We start from the raw sequence: 19,320 nt of genomic DNA, 5'->3' as shown, positions 1-19,320 counted from the left end.
TTTACGCCATTTGTGGCGTGCGCGCCCACTTAACGCAGTTCGTTCCGTGCACGGTTTTTATCAACTTTAATAAGCCCTGTACATTTGGTGGCCTTCGGCCACCAAAAGCACAGTGGGTGAGGTCAATGTGGATAGTGTTTTTTTTATTTCGATTTTATAATTTCATGTTGCCAAAATTACGTTTTTTTTCTCTATTAATAAGCCCTGCACATTTGGTGGCCTGCGGCCACCAAAAGCACAGGGGGTGGGGTAAGTGTGGATAGTGTTTTTTTTATTTTTATTTTTTTACCGTAAGCGTACGGTAAGCTTACGGTAAGCGTACGGTAAGCGTACGGTAAGCGTACCCCGCGAAATTGCCGAAAAAAAAATAAAACCGTTTTTGCTCTTGGGGGATGTTTGGGGACTCCCTCAACATGACTATGTGGGAGGGAGTTGTCAAAACAGCCCCGTAACATGTTTTTGGCCATCATGTTTGATAAACAACACTCAGTGCGAGAGACAAAATGGCGGACGCCGCTTCCTGGTTTCGGCCGATTCGAATGTTTACTAAGATCTAAGAGCCAATCAGAATCGCGCTCGCGCACGCCACCGTAAGCTTACGGTAAGCGTACGGTAAGCGTACGGTAAGCGTACTGTAAGCGGGCTCAGATATATATATTGATTTAAAGGCTATTTTCTCAGAATCTACTGAACAGATTTACACCAAACCTACAAAAGGCACTTCCTTGACCTAGGGACTACCTCTCTGCCAAATTTCTAGTAATTCTGTTCAGCCGTTCGGGCTGTAGCTCGTTCTAAAGGTCCTATGGAAAAATGCATGGGAAAAACGCGTTTTGGGACCCCCCTTTTATCTCAGCCCCCGCTTGACGAATCCCCTCGAGACTTTCAGGGTAGGAGCGGAGCGTAGCGCCCCACCTATTTTGAGAAATTCGCGAGGATTCGTCGACCGGCGCCAAAGTTATTCAAAATAGAATGTTGAGGTTTTCCTATGGAAACGTGGTCCTAACTATAACTACCTACTGGCGACCGCCAGTAGGTAATATTTATATATATTTGGAAATACTAGTGTGCTTGTAATACAGGACTTCAAATAGCTTATAAAATGACAAATAATATAATTTTTCATTTAAACGTTCAGATCCCAGCCGCCTAAACTGATTACTGGCAAGGAGCCCATCCTGACACATCAGCAGCTAAACTCCAGCAGTATGTTGAAAGGCATACATTTCCTGATTCTGGGTGTGAGTGGGTGTCCTGTTGATGTTTGTGTTGTTTACATTCTGGCACCTGTAGTCCTATTATAAATTATTGGAAAGTAATAAGACTAAAATTCCTCACCCGATCAAAAACTTACAAAGGTAATTGGGATACTTGGTGGTTCTTTGAATGGTCAATACTTGTGCCATGCCAAAGTCAAGCCTATTGCCTTTGTAAAAGGTTTTGGTGGCCTGGTAATTGATGCAATGTGTATCGTATCCTATAAAATCTGACCCCACTGAGCCAGGATTTAGTAGGTGCCACAAAATACAACCCAATTATGAACTCATGGGGAATTTTTTGTTACCGTTTTATATGGAACTTGGAGCGCTTTACACGAGCACCAGTTACATTCTAAAAGGACACGTTGACTTTTGGTCGGCACGGGTAGATTAAATGATTTGCTCAGAATCACATGATGTTGTTGAGTCGACGCCGAGACTCGAAGTGGCTCCACAGCATCAAGGTCGGCAGCTCCGGTCGTTACGCCACACTATATCGCCTTATGTAGATTTTGGTGCATATTTAAATAATGGGCATTCCCTCCCTGATAATTATTGGCAGGCGTGACCCACCCATATTTATCACAAGACTCGTAATTGCGATTTGTTCAGTAAGAAACACCGCAGAACGAAGGACCCAGGGGAAGCCTTCTGGTCTGATGATGCGGTTGAAACGTTGTGTTTTGCAACAGGAAGTAACTTTAGAGAATTGCAAGCTTTCAGATCCTGTAGTTGGGTTTATGGTAATCAGCGCGTGAAGTTTATTTCAGAGTACAAAGATAATTAGCCAAACGATGTTTTGTGATTTTAGTTATCTGAAAAGCAGAATAGCTTTTGGAAAAGACAATCGGGAGTCTTCAGATTTCTCGGGCAAGGAGGAAATAAGAAATACAATGTGATCAGTAATTTTAAACGAGACAGGAGCCTTTTAAACAAACGAAAAAAGGAAGGGCGAGGTTAGCAGGAGAGCTATTGTGGGTATATTACTCATTTTTTGTTGCAAATGCCTCTTCTCGTTGTTTGAAAGAGCGAAGAAGACTGGCTGTATTTGGAGAGTTTGAAAAACAAGAGAGACACATCGGATGGCCACTTTCGCTTTCGGTTTCGCTGGTCTGTTCCAGGAAAAGGCGACCAGGAGCCACGTTTCGGTTTGAACAGGGATACCCGGGATTTTTTTTAACACTGCTGTACTGGACGTGTACATAAATGTATTCTGGGCCCTGAACCGTAGGTACACGAATAAACTACCCTGCACGACTCCGTTGGAAACATGAACTGGAGCCAGGAGAGTAGTAAGAATTCGTCTTCATCGTCTGCGTCGGACTCCTCTAGCGGGGAGAGTCCAAACTTGCCCGGAACGATATGCGGCTCCCTTCCGTTTCTCCCTCAATCCAAGCTGGAAGTCATGCGCACCATCAGCCAGGGCCCCAACGGCACCGTGTCCGAAGCCCGACATTCCGACTGGAGGATTCGGGTGGCGGTAAAACACATCCAGATTCTCCGCCCCGTACTGGAAACGTGAGTGTTTATATCTTGACCTCGTAGCACGCTGTTTACTGTGTAGAATGCCCACCTGGCGCAATGCCACCAGGCAACATTCGAGGCTTCCTTCCTTGTACAGATTGTTTGCAAGTGTGTGTAGTTAATGTGGCGCGGTTAAAATGAGACTACAACTTCCAGAATGCATTGTGTTGATAATGTGAAACCCAGGAATAGTACATGTTGTCATTGACGACGTAATCATCATGTAACATTTTCAACTGTACTATAGGGGCAAGAGACTGAGAAAATGTAGGAGGTACATACAGGCTCTTCATTTACCTACATTTAAATTAGAAGAAAAACTAAGATTAAATAACTATTGTGAAGCTGCATTCAACCTTCTTTCTAAATGGCTGTGGAATGCTTCAGGCAAACCAAAATTACTTTGGGATTGTAAAAGTGTTTTCCAGCCGTTTTACAAAGATACCCGTAGTTCTGTGCAAATATTTTTGTTACGTACGTCCTGTTTCTTTGTATACGATTTATACCTTTTATTCTACATAAGTCAGGCAATTAGGGGCAGATTTACAAGAAAGTGACTCATCTATAAAGATGTGTCACTTTCCCTGCGCCACCATTAGAAACCCTTGCGCCACTATGGATGCGCCGTATTTACAAACAGCGCACCATGGCGCAAGGATTGACAGATGCGTCAGAATTTCTGATGCATCTGTTGATGCAAAAGTCACGCATTGCTGGAGTGGTGTCGCAAGCACGACGCAGCTCCAGCAAATCAGGGGGAGGCCTATCATCATTGTGCTGCGTCACTTCTTATGCCTGCTTCAAGCAGGCGTAAGAATTTGACGCAGTGGCATCCTAGAAGTGGCGCAGTGAAATCTTGTAGATCTCACTACGTCACTTCTATGAGGCGCTTTTGTGTTTGAGCGCCCATCCTGCATACATTATACCTGACGCTGGCATAATGTGACGCAGGGCTTTACAACGTGACGCATCTCTCTAGATGTGTCACGTTGTAAATGGGCCACATTTTTACGCTGCTGCTGCGTCACGAAAAGTGACGCAACAGCGGCGCAAAAATGACGCAAGGGGCTTGTAAATCTGCCCCTTAATGCTTATCTTTTGTGTAATCACAGTTTAGGAGTAAGTGTGACAGGTGGAAGACCTAAGGAATAGAGCATTGAAATGACAAAGTGGCAGAAAAGTGAATTGCTGCCAAGTGGCCTCACATAATTTGTGACAACCTCAGTCGGACTTGCTTTTTTATCCTACGTAGTGTGTTTATTATGCTATTGCGATTACGGTAACCAAAAAACACTGTTACCCTCAGAACTGCTGAGCGCTAAAACTCCAGGGCTGGATGTAAGTGCATCACAAGACATGCGGCACCTTGCGAGCGCTGGTCACGGGCTGCTACCATTGAGCACTTTAACTCTGCCATTCCTGGTGACAGTGAATTGTGTTAGAAAAGTTCAGGAGGCATGATGTCATGACGACCTGGATGACAACCGTAAATAGACCATGGGTTGTTTGCATCACATGTTGGCTTTAAATATTATTTTTCAAAACATTTGTATTTGCTTTTTAAATTTTACAGATTTGTATTAACTATTTTAAATATCGTTATATTTTAATAGCACTCTTTACAGAGGAACAACCGTGTATATTTAGTTAGTTAATATTCAGTTCACCAGCTGAGAAAGGGAAAATGTCGAATTTTGGAGGAGAGAATAAAAAATTTGCTAGCATTCGCACCAAGAATTTTCAATTTAATTAAGGACACAGAGGCAAGGATTATTGCTTCTCTCCCTTAACTGTTTAATTCACAGCAGCCAATGAAAACGTTGCATACACAAAAATAAACTACATTTCCCTTGATGCTCTTACATCCCATCATATCCTCTCCGACCCTATATGAGTCACCATTTCCTTCCCCTTAGCCTCTTTCTTTGCTCGAGTCTTTAGTCCAAGTCAAACATTAATTCAAATCCAAAATTCCACCCTCCAACGTGGAAGAACCATAACCGAAACTGGAATGTTATATAGCTTCTTCAACCAGAAGAACACCTATTCTGTCTTCTTTTCTGATGCTGAAATAAATTAAACATAGGAAACCCGTAACTTGTGCTAAACAGAGTACAAAATACATTCGGGTGGGTATTTTATTACAAAGCATTGAAATATAACTGGGTGGGATAATCCTCACCTTCTTGTCCTTAATAGAATTTAAAATTCTTGGCGCGAATGCTAGCAATTTTTTTATTCTATTACAGGACCGAAGGCTTCGGATTATTGCTTGTTTAACGCTTATTAAAAACTACTGTAGATATATCACCCACCGGTTTATAATAAAATTGCTTAAACGTAGATTCTGATAACCAATCAGCAGATCTCATGATATCTTGAGCAGTTGAACCCAACATAAAATTCTTGGTTGCCATGGCACCACAAGCAGAATGTGCACCAAAAATCTCGCTGTTAATACTAGCTTCTTGCATGACTGATTTCAACCACCTGGCTATCATAGCAGTTGAAACCGGTTTAGACGGTTTTGTAAGGCAATCAATATTTGCGCTAAACTTTCTGGTCGCAAAGACCGAGTACATTCTTCATAGGCTTTAAGACACTGAACTACGCATAGTTTAGCATTACTGGGAAAAGCATTATATTCAATACTACGTGATAATGTTTTTGTCCTGCCAGTAATAATAAAGTAAACACCTTCCGGAGTAAATACTCTACCTGTAAGATCCAGGGCTCTTATATCTGAAGAGCGTCTGCAGGCAGATAAGCACAATAGCATAGCTAGTTTGGCTGACAACTGCTTCCTGGATAACAGGTTATTAGTCGGCCACTTGCCAAATTATGAAAGAACCAGCGGAATATCCCACGAGGAGGAAGACTTCGGTCTAGGAGGATTAGCTACTTTGATTCCTTTTAATAACTTACACACGACTGGATGCATACCCACTGGCTTACCATCCACCTGACTATGGCCAGCTGAAATGGCCGATCTGAAGTTATTGACTGAACGGTACGCTAAACCCTCCGAAGCTTTGTCTGACAAGAAATTCACAACATGCTATAGTTCTGCACCCACGGGTTCCACATGCTGTTCCAAGCACCAACATATTCAGCCTTTCCGGGCTAATGAGTATCTTTTCCTTGTGGAAGGGGCCCAGGCTTGTTTAATGAATGCGGAAGCTTTGTCTGAAAACCCTGGCATTTCCCATTGTTGCCGGAAAGCCTCCGTGCCATCAGGGACAACTGTTCCGATATCACCATCGGAAGCATTTCTCCATGAGTGCCCTGGAACATCGTCGAAGACCATGCAAGCATCCTGGGAAAGTCGCAGCTCATCTCCAATAGTACTGGGAACCAGGGTTGCAACTTCCACAGGGGGGGTCACCAATATCACCTCCGCCTGTTGACGGGTTACCTGTGTTGCCACTGGGAATCAGGATGAAAGGGGGAAAAGCATAATTCAGGCCTTCTGACCAATCCTGAGAGAAAGCATCCGTCGCCTTCTCTAATGGGTCCGGTCTTCAGCTGAAGAACGTCTGCAATTGTCGGTTCAGTCTGGATGCAAAAAGATCTATCCTGCAAGGACCCTAAACTGCCTGCAACCAATGGAATATCTGAGGATGGAGCTGCCAATCGCTCTAGTCCTTCAGATACCTGGAATTCCAGTCCGCCACAGTGTTCGACTGTCCCAGAATGTATTCCGCTATGACTGATATCTGATGACTCAGGCAATAGTGCCAAAAGTCCTTCGCTATCTCCACTAGTAGAGATGACCTCATACCTCCCAACTTGTTGATATATCTCACTGCTGAGATATTGTCCATCCTGAGGAGGATGCAGCAAGAGGCTTGTTTGGGGGAGAGTGTCCGAATCGCACACAACACCTGCTAATAACTCCAGACAATTGATATGGAGAGCTTTTTCCTGAAGGGACCACCATCCTCCTGTGGAGACATCTCCACAACGTGCTCCCCAGCCCCAACGGCTGGTGTCTGATTCTATAATAACCTCTGGTTGGGAATCGAAGATCGCTCTGCTGTGCCACGCTTCTGTGTTGCCCAACCACCACGGTATCTCTTCCCGTACTTCCTGGGACAGAGGAACCAGATCTGTGTAAGACAGACCTTTCTGAAGGTGTTGGATTTTTAGTCTCTGAAGGGCCCGGTAATTGAGAGGGCCCGGGAAGATCGCCTGTATGGAGGACGCCAATAGCCCTGCTATCCTGGCAATTGTTCTTAGGGAGACTATCTGCTTGGATAGCACCGTTGTGAGCTCCTTCTTGAGGTCCCGCAACTTCAAGCGGGCAAGGCTCAATTGAGCTGTCTGAGAATCTATAACGAACCCCAGAAAGTCCACTGTCTGAGATTGACAAAGGGACGACTTGGGGTCGTTGATCACAAACCCCAAGTTCTGTAGAAGGGACATTGTCATTTGTAAGCGTTGAGTGGCTAAGGACTGCGTCTGTGCCATGATGAGTATATCGTCTAGATATCGTCTAGATACACTATCATGCAGATGCCCTGTTCTCTTAGATGAGCTATCACCAGTTTCATTACCTTGGTGAAGCACCACGGAGCCAAGGAAAGCCCAAAAGGAAGGGCCAAATATTCCAGCCATCGGTTCCGCCATTGAAATTGCAGTAAGAGACGATGGGAGGGAAAATAGGAATCGTCAGGTAGGCATCCTTCAAGTCTAACCTGACCATCCAATCTCCTTTCTTTAGTAAGTCTGCCAAAAGATGGATACCCTCCATCTTGAAATGTTTGTAGGTCATAAACTGATTAAACTCTCTCAGGTTCAATACTAACCTGTGACCACCATCCTTCTTCTGTACCAAGAAGACATTGCTGCAGAACTCTGGAGGTTGGTTGTCGCAATAAGCAATCGCGCGCTTCTGCAGCAATTCTTCTATTTCTGCATCTATTAAAGCACACTGTTGTTGGGAAAAACTGAGTTATCTCGTTTGAGTGTCTTGGAATGGTGTTTGATAAAATTCTAGGTGAAACCCCTGTAAAGTCTGCAAAATCCATGCATCGAGTGACAACATTCCCCATTGTGACTGAAAAGTTGGGTACGACCCCCCAAGGGTAAGTGAAAGATTTCGATAACTCTTACCTGCAGAGTTTTGGGCTTGGACCCCGGCTCAGTGTCCACCCGTGTTGAAGCGACTCTTGTTATATCTTTGTCTTGTGGGGTAGAATGTTCCATCTCTGGTGGAGTCCCAGTCACCTCTACCATGTCCGTAGTCTCCTCTAGGAGGACCTTGGTAGTATTGACGGCCTGGCGAGCGTCCCCTGCCTCACCCGGCCCTGTCAAAAAGGCCCATCGGAAACGCCCTTTTTATTCTGGATTGGGCTTTGTCCAAAGATGTAAAGGTGCCCACATATTTTGAAACGTCTTTAACAAATCGCTATCCAAAGAGGTTACCTTCCGCAAGTGGACCAGGCTCGGCCGAGGCTAATTCTGTCAGATTTGAGTCCATCCGCATCAGAAGAATTTTGCGTCTCTCCATTGAGCTGGCGCAATGAGCGTTTCCTAAAAGGCATATCGCTGTCTGTGTCCAGCCCGCTAAGATGTCTGGATCCACAGGCATGGCTGATTCGTTTTCTACTAGAGCCATCTCTAGTATTTTAGTCAAGGGCCCTGCCCCATCTAAGAGTTTGTCCTGGCAGCCTCGCCAGGTGCGTTCAATCCCATTTTTGGGGTCTATCGCAAACTTTTTAAGGAAAGGAAGGAGACTGGCGTCGATATCAGGTGTTTCAGCCACCTTATCTAGGATATCAGGTCGAGCGCACTCTGAGCGCAACCTGTTGCGCACTTCCTTATCTAATCCCTTTCTAAGATTATCGTGCAGATAGTCTGCCACCTCCGGAGCTGAAGCCCAATCTGACGGACGGGGATGTACGATGTCTGCCGGGTTGAAGGTGAAGGGTGTGTTTGAATTTTGTGGGGTCATGTTGGGCGTCCTATTAACTGCCTTTCTAGATCTCTTCTTAAGAGGAGCCTCCTCATCAGTGGTATCTGTACCAGTAGTGTCATTATCTGTGTATACTTTTTGCTTGTGTTTCACTTGCCCACCTTCGGTGGTAGAGGGGGTGGAATAACCATGATCAGGAGCATTTATCTGAGGCACGTTCGCTAGAGTGTCCGCATGGGGCCATGGCACTGACTTTGCTTGCAGTGTCGTCAGTTTGAGGATCAGCTGGGGTTTGAAACCCGTGGCTCTTTGCAAAACTTTCTAGCTGTTTGGTAATAGGCTTTAATGCAGCTGTCAAGGCTTGCTGCACAGTACTAAGGAATGCCTTCTCGATGGCCCTGTTGACCGACTGCTGCACCGAGGCGCCCAGAGCGTCAACAATATTGTCCGCTAGGGTAGATTCCTGTTGTCCCTCTTGGTAGGATTCATCCTCTTCTTCATATCTCACCCACTCTTCCATTGCACACACTTATTCTACTCTTGCCAAAGCTGTAGTAATTTAGTGCAAGGCAAGGTAATATTGGAGGAGTCAGGGGGGAGCCAACCCACATGCACACAATTAGATGAACGAGTACCTAGCTCCTCAGCAGATGCTGTATTCAAAATTATTTCATCCCTAATCAGGGTGTGAGAGCCAACAATTGTACAGGGAGCGTGTGCTCACTCCAGGAGCCTACTGCTGTTACAGCCGGTCAGGCGTCACAAAGAGGTACTGCTCAGTGAAACTTTCCTGGCTTCTGAGCCTTGGAACGAGCAAGGGGGTGCGTACGACGTGGCTAGCCCAAAAAAACCCAAAAGTAATCCAATTGGGCTACGCACGTCGGACTGGCAAGGCTCTGTACCATACTCCGGCCGATGAGGGAGGCCTTGACGGTAAAGCGCGAGGAGCGTGCGACCACAATCATGCATAATACACTGCCGAAGGTGGCGAAGTACTCACACTTCCAGTGGGAGCCTCATTAACACTTGCCCGATCGGACGAAAAACACTAAATTAAGCGCAGCTGATTCATGCACACACAATGGCACAAAATTAACCCAATTCAAGTGATTATGATCGCAATGCAACTTAGAATCATTTAACTTTGAACAAGCGTGTGCTTGCGGGACAACATTCATATAGTACAATGTAATGCATAATAAATGACGTGCACTTATCTCTACGTAAACAGCAAAGAAAGAGGCTCAGGGGAAGGAAATGGTGACTTATAGGGTCGGACAGGATATGATGGGATGTAAGAGCATCATGGGAAATTTAGTTTATTTTTGTGTATGCAACATTTTCATTGGCTGCTGTGAGTTAAACAGTAAAGGAAGAGAAGCAATTATCCGAAGCCTCCGGTCCTGTAGTAGAATTTAGAAGGGCTGGACAACTTTAAAAACTGATAAGTAGGCAAAAAAATAAACAGTCCGAAGGGAGTTCTATGGCATCCAGAACATACTAAAGTTCATCTTGAATAAGAAAGTTTTAGGTACTGCTCGTTAGTTGCTCAGATGAATAGAGAGGTCCAGGGGCGGGTTGATACTCCATGGAGGACTGATCCTAATGCTCAAGATATACATTTATGGTTGCCAAGTTGCAAGGGGTTTTTACTTCGTAGACTTTATTTACTCCCAGATATGATCAGTAGTTTAGCAGTTGTTGAACTGTTTTCAAGTCAGTGGCTTTATGACCCAGGCATCTCGTTTTCAACTTGATTCTTTCTTCCATTGGTAGCCAGAGAAGCTTTTGAAAGACTGAGAAATGTGGTCAAACTTACCCATGTCTGAGATTAGTGCAGTTTTGGAATACATGAGACTGCATACATGAGGAGAGTGGGATTGCTTATTCAAGAGATTACAGAAGTGTTACCCGCTGGTTGTAATTGATTTAGGGAGATAATGTTTTTATTTTCTTCAGAGAGATTTTTTTCAACACTGTAAATTGAGTTCTTTTCTTAGAACCATTGTGGTTCAACCCCCCTCCCCACTACATCTGCCCCCTACATAATGTTTACAAACAAAATAATGAAGGGTGTTGTTTACCTTTTCAAGCAGTGCTTTGGTATGCTGTTAGTGAAAGCTGATCACATTAGCAATAAAATTGCTGGAGGTTTGAGAGTGCCTTCTCTAATAAGGTATGCCAAATTATGATAAAAAATTTAATTTTAAACCACATTCAGCCAAAGTTATTGTCGAAAACGTTACACCATGACTCGTGTTGTACTAAAATTCTAGCTTCTTGCCTACACACTAAACTATTTTACTGCAGACAACAAAACTGTATAGTCCAGCATTTTGCCTAGTATTTTCAATGAACATTTTCCTGTTTGTAAAAAAAATCTTTTTCAAGGTAAATACGCTGGTGGTATATGGTGACACTTTGGTTACATATTTCATGTTCTTACCCAAACCCCTTGATAGCAATATTGGACAATATCACACATCACCTATTATGTATGTTTCTCTATCACCAACAATGAAACACCTGCTGTACCTCATCTGTCTCTAGGGTGTTCCCACTTCTGGGCCATTTCTTGACAGACTCAGTAGAGGCTTCCTTTTAATTTAGTGGTCTAACCTATAATAATGATAATCACAATTCTGCCCAAATAATTTTTTTTTCATCTTACCAAGTCCAAGGTAAGGTTAAGGTAAGAAAGCAAGTTTATTTAGACATTTGTCCATAAAACATTCTAAAACACAATTGACAATTTAAATCTTTGAAGGCAAGTTCAAGATTAGCTCATTTCATCATATTTCAGCCCTCCTGATTCATCTCTTATTCACATACTTTTTGCAAGCAATTGAGATTTTTAGGTCTCGCAGAGCCCAGCGCATGCGCTGGCTCGGAGAGACATTTTGTATGTGCGCTTTTTTAAGTGCTGCTTGCTGGCCTAGCGCTTGCGTGCATGTGAGTGTGCACGCGCGCAACCGCCATGCGCTAGGCCAGCCAGCAGCACTCGGGAGAGCGTCATAGCGATCACTTTCGCTTTCACAGCGATCGTGATCGCGATGACGTTATAATCACTGCACCCGCGCTTTACTTTTAACATTAAAAGTAAAGCACGGGTGCCGCGATTATACCAAAAGTAAAGTAATAGAAAAAACATCTATTTCTTTACTTTTGGTATAATCGCGGCACCCGCGCTTTACTTTTAATGTTAAAAGTAAAGCGCGGGTGTCACGGCTGCCTGGCGAGCGCTTGTTAAACATTTATGGTTTGAAAACGTAATGACTCTCTGTCCTTTTTACGGACCATAATGTTCTTCGCATTATTTAAATGTATTGATTTAACAACTAACCACAGTCGTGGATCTCGATTAATCAGGTAGTGCTTTATATAGGCCCTGAATTTGCACAAGGAAAAACGCAACAGCACATCACAGCATCGGCCGCACAACACACTATTGGGGCCATCATCGCTGCATCGGGCCTGACATTACAACATTGTGCCTTACATGGTAGCACAGGCCTGAAGTTTCAGCATAAGTACTACAAAACAGCATTAGATCGGACATCACAGGATTTGGGCGGATATCATAACTTCATGAAATGAGGCCCAAATTAAAATTACTTAGCTATAATAATCATGCCAAGTGCTATGCAATTGCTTATCACCTAAAATAAATCATGTCCAATTTCCCACCACTAGATGTGGTATCGCAGCATGATGTCCCCACATAACATCAGATAGAGTAGAGTAGACCAGGGCAATGCGAACATGACGCACGTAAAGTCACTTGTAAGCAGCATAGACATTTCACGAACCGGCTGGTGTAACACATGAATAGCTGGTATGCATTTGCTTTGAGTTGCCTCCGTCCTGGTTTTACTAATGTGTCTTCTATGGGAACCCTCTGGCCCGTTATGTGTCGTGGGTTATTAGTACTTTCTTTTCTTTCTGCCTTAGGTACTCCCCAGCAGCTTCTCACCGCCACATGGACCCATAGGTTGCCATTTCCGGGAGTGTCTCTTCACCCTTCGACCTTTCTCTTCACCCTTGACCCAGGCAGCTCATTGCACTCATTAACCATCTGAAAGCCAGAGTACCCCAAGGCCATGCCTGGACACACGCCGAGGAGGGTCAGGTTAGGGCAGTAGGATGTGAACTTTGACATCTGGGCTCAACCCTCCACGCCAGCGTTGGGCCATCGCATACATCCCTCCTTATTTGCCCTGTGCCCTTACCGTTCTAATATTGGCACAACAGCAATATTTGTAGTTTGCATTAAGTCGCTTTACAAAGCACACTTCGCTTTCATACAGTTGCACTTACTTCCCATTTAGTAAGAGGACATACTTCTGTTGGCCAATCAAAAAGGCAGACAGTCTCAGAATTACAGATCATGTTTTGCGGAAGTGTTTTTACTCAGTTACTTTTCATGTCTGATGTTACGACACTACAACGAAACAATGCAATATAAAAACAACCATGGATACAGACAACCGTTTTGGGTTTATATAGTAGAAGCATATCCTCAGGCGTCACTACTATCTCACGCAGCAGGTGCAGCACCCATGCAAGACTTTTCCACACATTGACACGTCTTGGACAATAGCTCGCCTCTCACACGCAAACAGAATTGGCACAGCAAGGACGACAACAGTACACGTTTTCCTCTCTCAGTCAACAGGTATGGTAGAGGTGACTGCTGTTCATTCTTCTGGCACCCAGCGAAAAAGGTACAGCAGAACAACCGCAGTCCAAGCTTCCTTCACATGACAGTTTTGGCTCCAAAAACAACAGGGCAAGCGTTTCTTGCACATCAGCAAAGGCACAGACTATATCAGGGAAACTAGCTTTCCACGAAACACACAGCACAGGTACAATCCACGCAGCATTCGTACACGTGTCCTTATAGAAAGCTGTAGGAGAAGCAGCAGTAGTTCCTTCTCCCGAGAAATATGCAAAACAGATACCGGATGTGCCAGTGCTTTAAATGAACAGGAACTCACTGGTACTCAGTACCTGCACCAGGGCCGGCTTTAGCCCTGTGGCACCCGGTGCGACGTTCCTTTTTGGCACACCCTCCAGTGGCCTCCTTCTCCACAGGTTCCCCCTCTCTTCCACCCTCCAACAATGACCTTCCTCTTTCCAGTCATTTTCTCACATGCATTTCATTTGTTTTATAGTGCTACTCATACCAGTGTAGGGTGTCAGAGCACTTTACATAGCATACACAATATACAGAGACCATGACTCCAAGGTGTGTAAATCATTCTATAGGCAATGTTACATAAGAACACGAGGATTACAAGGTGTAGGAATTGCATGTCATCCATATTAGTAGGCAGTGTATTTTTAGAGTGTTTGGTCTGGGGAAGCACAAACTCATGATTTAAAACGTACCATAGTGGTTGGGGGTTGCCTTTACTAATAATAATGGCTTTCTACTCAAACAGACCCTTTCAACAAAATTAGGGGAATAAACAAGCATTTTCATAGCCAATAGGTCTCGCCTTTGGGACCTTATAAGTGTTTAGTTATCCAGCACAATATCCTTGGTGCAACAACATCAAGTGTTGCATGGCTAAACACTTATAAGGTCCCAAAGGCGAGACCTATTGGCTATGCCAATGCTTGTTTTAACCTTTTCAAACAATAACTTAGGTTGAAAATTAGTGAAAGTTATTTTGATTTTAGCACCAGAAAGCTGGGGAAATGAGAGCGCCTGTTCAAATAATGTTTTTAAACTTGTGATTATTATTTTTTTTAGAATTTTAAAGCACATTGGGACCAAGTTGTTGTTCAAAACATTCTAAAGTTTTGTTTTGTGATGGGAGTTGGTTGGTTGTTAATTAAATTCATGATGTTGGAGTTTCTCCATTGCATCGAATAACAATGCCAATAAACGCTGCTTCCATCATAAATTTTAGGTGGTGTGGTAGTGTCGGCGTCATCCTCCTCTTGCAGGTGTGAGAACACAGGTAATCTGGTCAATAAATGGATCATGTTTCAGTCATTTCCGAAGAAATCTGGGTCATTACCAGGTCAGATTCTCACTTTAGGAACAAAAACAGGATCCGTAATGCAAATCTGCTTTGAAATGACCATCACAGACTTTGTCTTGGCCATACTTACTTGAGTATGTGGCTTTGTACTGGAGTATGTGGCTCAGTTTTACCCACTGACATTCAACCAGTTTTTGGTTTGTCAGTGTCATTACAGAAGTGTGCCATCATATGCATGGCAGTCCTTACTATTGTCCAAAAAAATCTGTCCAGCACCTGGGCCATCTGTTGGTAAATGGTGGACCAGAGAGCAGAAGCACGTTTTGGACATGTTTAACTTCCTTTGTGTGGTGAGCCTGCGTGCCCCTGTAGCGCAGAGTGCTAGAACTGCTCATGCGCTTGTGTCTTCCGGAGACCTGCCTGCCTCGGAGATCAGAGGCTGCTCTGCCAAAGACCAAGGGGCGCCAGATCTACTGTGCAGCTGAACCTGACACTGATATGGAGACAAGGCCCCTTCTAGGTCATGAATGGTGAATGTGTGCAGATCATAACTGGCTTCCAGTCTGTGGATCTAAAGAGGCTTCACTGCAGTGATTAGCATTAATGGAGTCAGATTACTGGTAACTCAAAAACACTTTTTTTGCTCCACTCTTGGTAAGATGCCTTTGGAGGCAGATGATTTGACTAACTCAAACCCCATCCTAGCATGCAAACTAGAGCTCTATTTAGAGATCGCAGCAGGCTTCCACCCAGGTGGACATTACTCAGAGCCATCTGATCACTTATTGTCAGATCAACATCCAGTTTTCAATGGAAGACCGCCATGTCTTTCATGTGAGAAGCATCCTCTTCCACAGGAAAGGCATTCCTTCAATGTAAACTTCATGCTCCCTGGTTTGCACCATTCCTTCCCCGTTCAACACGTGTCAGTGTATAATAGTATGAAACACCTATTTGGTCACACATGGGAAAGATTTGCATGAGGTTAAGTCAGCTTTCGTGACTTCTCTGCTGTACGCGGATGATGCTGTGTTGTTGGCCCTAATGGCCAACAGGCTAAAAAAGCTGGTTGACCTCTTTGTTAGTGTTATTGGCGAGCTGTATGTGAATAGTAGTAAAACATATTATATTGTGTGGGAGGAAATCCGCCCAAACCAGATCAGTCTCCGTAAAGAGGAAGAGGGTGACCATACAGGGTTCAATAGGGATGGGATCGAGAATTGTCTTGGTTGTATGTGCGGTCACAAAATACAGTGGTTGAATTATATCAAGTCTGTTACCCTCAGTTTAGGCTGCACCGACTTACTCCACAGACCACACCTTCCTAATAAGGTGGATAGGAAATTAGTGAGAGAGCACTTTTAAAAGCAGCTTAAGGAAGTTAGGGAATCTGAGGTGCTTATGAAGCCAGATCTGTTCTATTTTTTCAAACTGCTGAAGAGCCGAGCCCTACGTTCTAGCTGTTCGGCAACTGTGGGATAGATCTTTACTAATTAAATTTTGATTGGCTCTATACGTTTTCTTATTTGTTTCCTGCCTGGCTAGTTTGTCCCTTAATCGATCCACGTATGCCCCTGTGAAGGATGTTCCCTACAGACTTTGGAACGCTAGGTACTATCTTATGAGTTTTACGCCGTAAGTATTTAGTGCCAATGGTAAAGCTCAAGGGCATCCAACAGTTTTGACGAGCTTTCTTAACATTTGCAGCTGTTACCCGACCATGCCATAATGTTGGTCCTCTCTTCCTTTCTGAAAGGTGCTTTACACTGTAATAAAATTATGAACTCGTAATTTTTTTTTTACTGTACGAAAAGATCAATTGATGGACAGAATGCAGAGCAATGTCATACATTCACCCCAGTACAGCGATCTGGGCCAAAATCCATCGTTTTTTTGCTCCCCATACCATACCAGTTTGAACCCAGCCATATGCTAGTCAGCCCTGACCCTGCGCCCAATGGGAATTGTCCAGCCCGAACTGCCATGCCAGGTCCTCCCTTAACTGGAAACAAGCATCCTAGGACTGGTTTCGGGGTTTCACCTCTCATCAACCAAGATAGCTTGACTCCTGTGGCATGGAGAGCTCGGGACCCCTGTCTGGGCATACCCGTCCCACTCTGGGTGACTAATGCAAAAAGAACAATTGATGGACAGAATGCAGAACAATGTCATACATTCACCGCAGTACAGAGGTCTAAATCCATCGTTTTTTTGCTCGCCATGCCATTCCTATGCGCGGTAATCTTCAATGTATTACTCTGGTATGTTTTTAGAGTTTTAGCATTTTAAGTCTGTCATAATGGTGATTTTTAAATGTATTTTTTTTATAGGTTTTAATCTTTTATGATTTTGTTGTATAATCGAATAAAGATGTATTCATCATCATTTAACAGTATGTGTTCATGAGTGATGGAAGGTGTATTTGTATGTGCACGAGTGACGGTCTGTGTGCCTCATTGGAAATAGATTACTATGTGTTTATTGATACTTGTAGGTGTTTTCCTGTGCATATCAGCATGGTTATAAGATGTGTGGTTCTACGCATGAGTGCTTGTATGTTGTGCCGGTGTGCCTCCACTATACAAGAGCACTGGTCTTGAATTCTCATTTCCTACATTGTAAGGGCTGGTAATATTCGCTTTGACCCTACAGATGCCAGTGCACATGTTCGGCAGTGGTCTTTCAACGTGAACACTTCAGCATTTTCCAAGCTGCACGGAAGTCCGTGACCTTAGAGAAAACATAGTCTAATCAGGCCCCTGCTATTTCTGAGGGCAATCCTGGCACGTGTCCCACACACTTTTGAGTCACGGGCCACATTTGTCTGTGCATATACAGGTCTGGCTAATTTCTAAAGTACAATTTTAAAAAAGAGGTACAGAAACTAAGATGCATGTTCATATTTGTATTTGTACATCCGAAGCCACTGAATGGTAACATCGGTGAAGAATCTCAGTGAGTTAAGATGTCGAAATCTCTTAAGGCCAGAGTTTTCGATCCTGGCACCTAGGATCACCCACCCATCTGTCTGATTTGGAGAAACCATTATGTTTCAGCTGGTTCATAGTGATATATGTTTTTCACTGCATTTAGAAACGGGAGAAATGACTTTATTAGCACTTTATCTAAAAAGAAAAACAAGTTTCCGACAACTGGATAGCTGTCTGCTGCAGGTCAGCAAAAATATGCTTTAACTAAGCCATGCGAATGACCCCGTGCTGGGGTATCAGTGCACTCAAGCTGCAAGGCAGAACAGAGGGGCTATTAGAGATCTGTGAATGACTGAACACAGCAGGTATCTTAGCGGTGTCTCTGGAGTTGGATATCCATGCGTGGTGCTGATGCGAATAATGAATGTAAACCGGAAGTGTGATTTGAGGACAAAAGCCTCGGACTAAACAGAACTGGGAGTGTTCAACCCCCGCAAGCGTTTGCGCCAAGAATTTTCTGTTCTATTAAGGACACGGAGGCGAGGATTGCTTTCTCTTTCTTTTACTGTAATCACAGCAGCCAATGAAAAACGTTCAATTAGGAACAAAACTACATTGTCCATGATGCTTTGCATCAGTCACGCCCTCTTAGCCCCCAATAAGAGCCATCAACACAGTCCCATAATCCTCTTTCTTTGCTCGAACTGTAAAGGTCCACTATAATTCAACAAAACAATCCAATAACATCCTCCAACATGGAAGTTTAACTGGAAACCAAGGTCCATATCGAAACTTCAGCGTGAAGAATCGTCTATTCAGATTTCTTGTCTGCTCCTAGAAGAAAACATGAACAACTCATCATTTCTGTTTATTGTGAAATTTTCAACATGACATCATATACAGGTGGGTAAGCATGTACAATGATATTGTAACATAGCCTGGTGGGATAATCCTCGCCTCCGTGTCCTTAATAGAATTGAAAATTCTTGGCACAAATGCTAGCAAATTTTTTATTCTATTACAGGACCGGAGGCTTCGGATTATGCTAGTTTAATGCTTATCAAAAACAACAGATGTTATATTTCTCACCGGCTTATAGTAAAACTGCTTAAAAGTGGATTCAGATGACCAATCAGCACAACGCATAATATCCTGGATGTTAGAACCCAACATAGAATATTTAGAAGCCATGGCACCTCGCACAGAATGTGCACCAAGCATTTGAGTGTCAATACCTGCTTCTTGCATAACATATCGAAGCCATCTGGCTATCGTAGCAGCCGATACAGGCTTAAAAGGTTTTTGCAACGCAATTAAAAGTTGAGTAGAACCCTCTGGTCTCAGAGAACGAGTACATTCCTCATAGGTTTTTAAACATTGCACAACACATAACTTGTCATTGCTAGGAAACGCATTATAATCAATCTGTCTTGACAGAGTCTTTGTATGTCCTGTGATAGTGAAGGAAACTCGTTCTGGAGTAAATACTCTACCTGTAATGTCCAGAGAATGCACTTCCGATGAACGCCGACAAGATGACAAACATAAAAGCATAGCCAATTGGGAAAATAATTGCTTTCTAGATAGAAGATTGTTCGCTGGCCAACTATTAAAAAGGGAAATGACCAAGGAAACATTCCATAGACCTGAATACTTCGGTTTCGGAGGATTAGCCACACGTATGCCCTTGAAGAGTT

At 43.7% G+C, this 19,320-nt stretch overlaps 1 protein-coding gene across 1 annotated transcript in view; it reads left to right on the top strand.

Annotated features, from left to right (window-relative positions):
* Positions 1–1,720: 1,720 nt before the first annotated feature.
* RIPK2 (receptor interacting serine/threonine kinase 2) overlaps positions 1,721–19,320 on the top strand; it is a 330,649-nt gene continuing 313,049 nt past the window's right edge. The window contains exon 1 of the mRNA XM_085605314.1: positions 1,721–2,777. Within this exon, the coding sequence (XP_085461440.1) occupies positions 2,530–2,777 (248 nt within the window). The 5' untranslated portion in view covers positions 1,721–2,529. The remainder of the gene's footprint in view (positions 2,778–19,320) is intronic.

The sequence above is a fragment of the Triturus cristatus genome, chromosome 5_1 (assembly GCF_964204655.1).
Source record: "Triturus cristatus chromosome 5_1, aTriCri1.1, whole genome shotgun sequence".
Taxonomy (NCBI): Eukaryota; Metazoa; Chordata; class Amphibia; order Caudata; family Salamandridae; genus Triturus; species Triturus cristatus.
The sequence above is the reverse complement of the archived record's forward strand: the minus strand, read 5'-3'. Positions and strand labels throughout refer to the sequence as shown.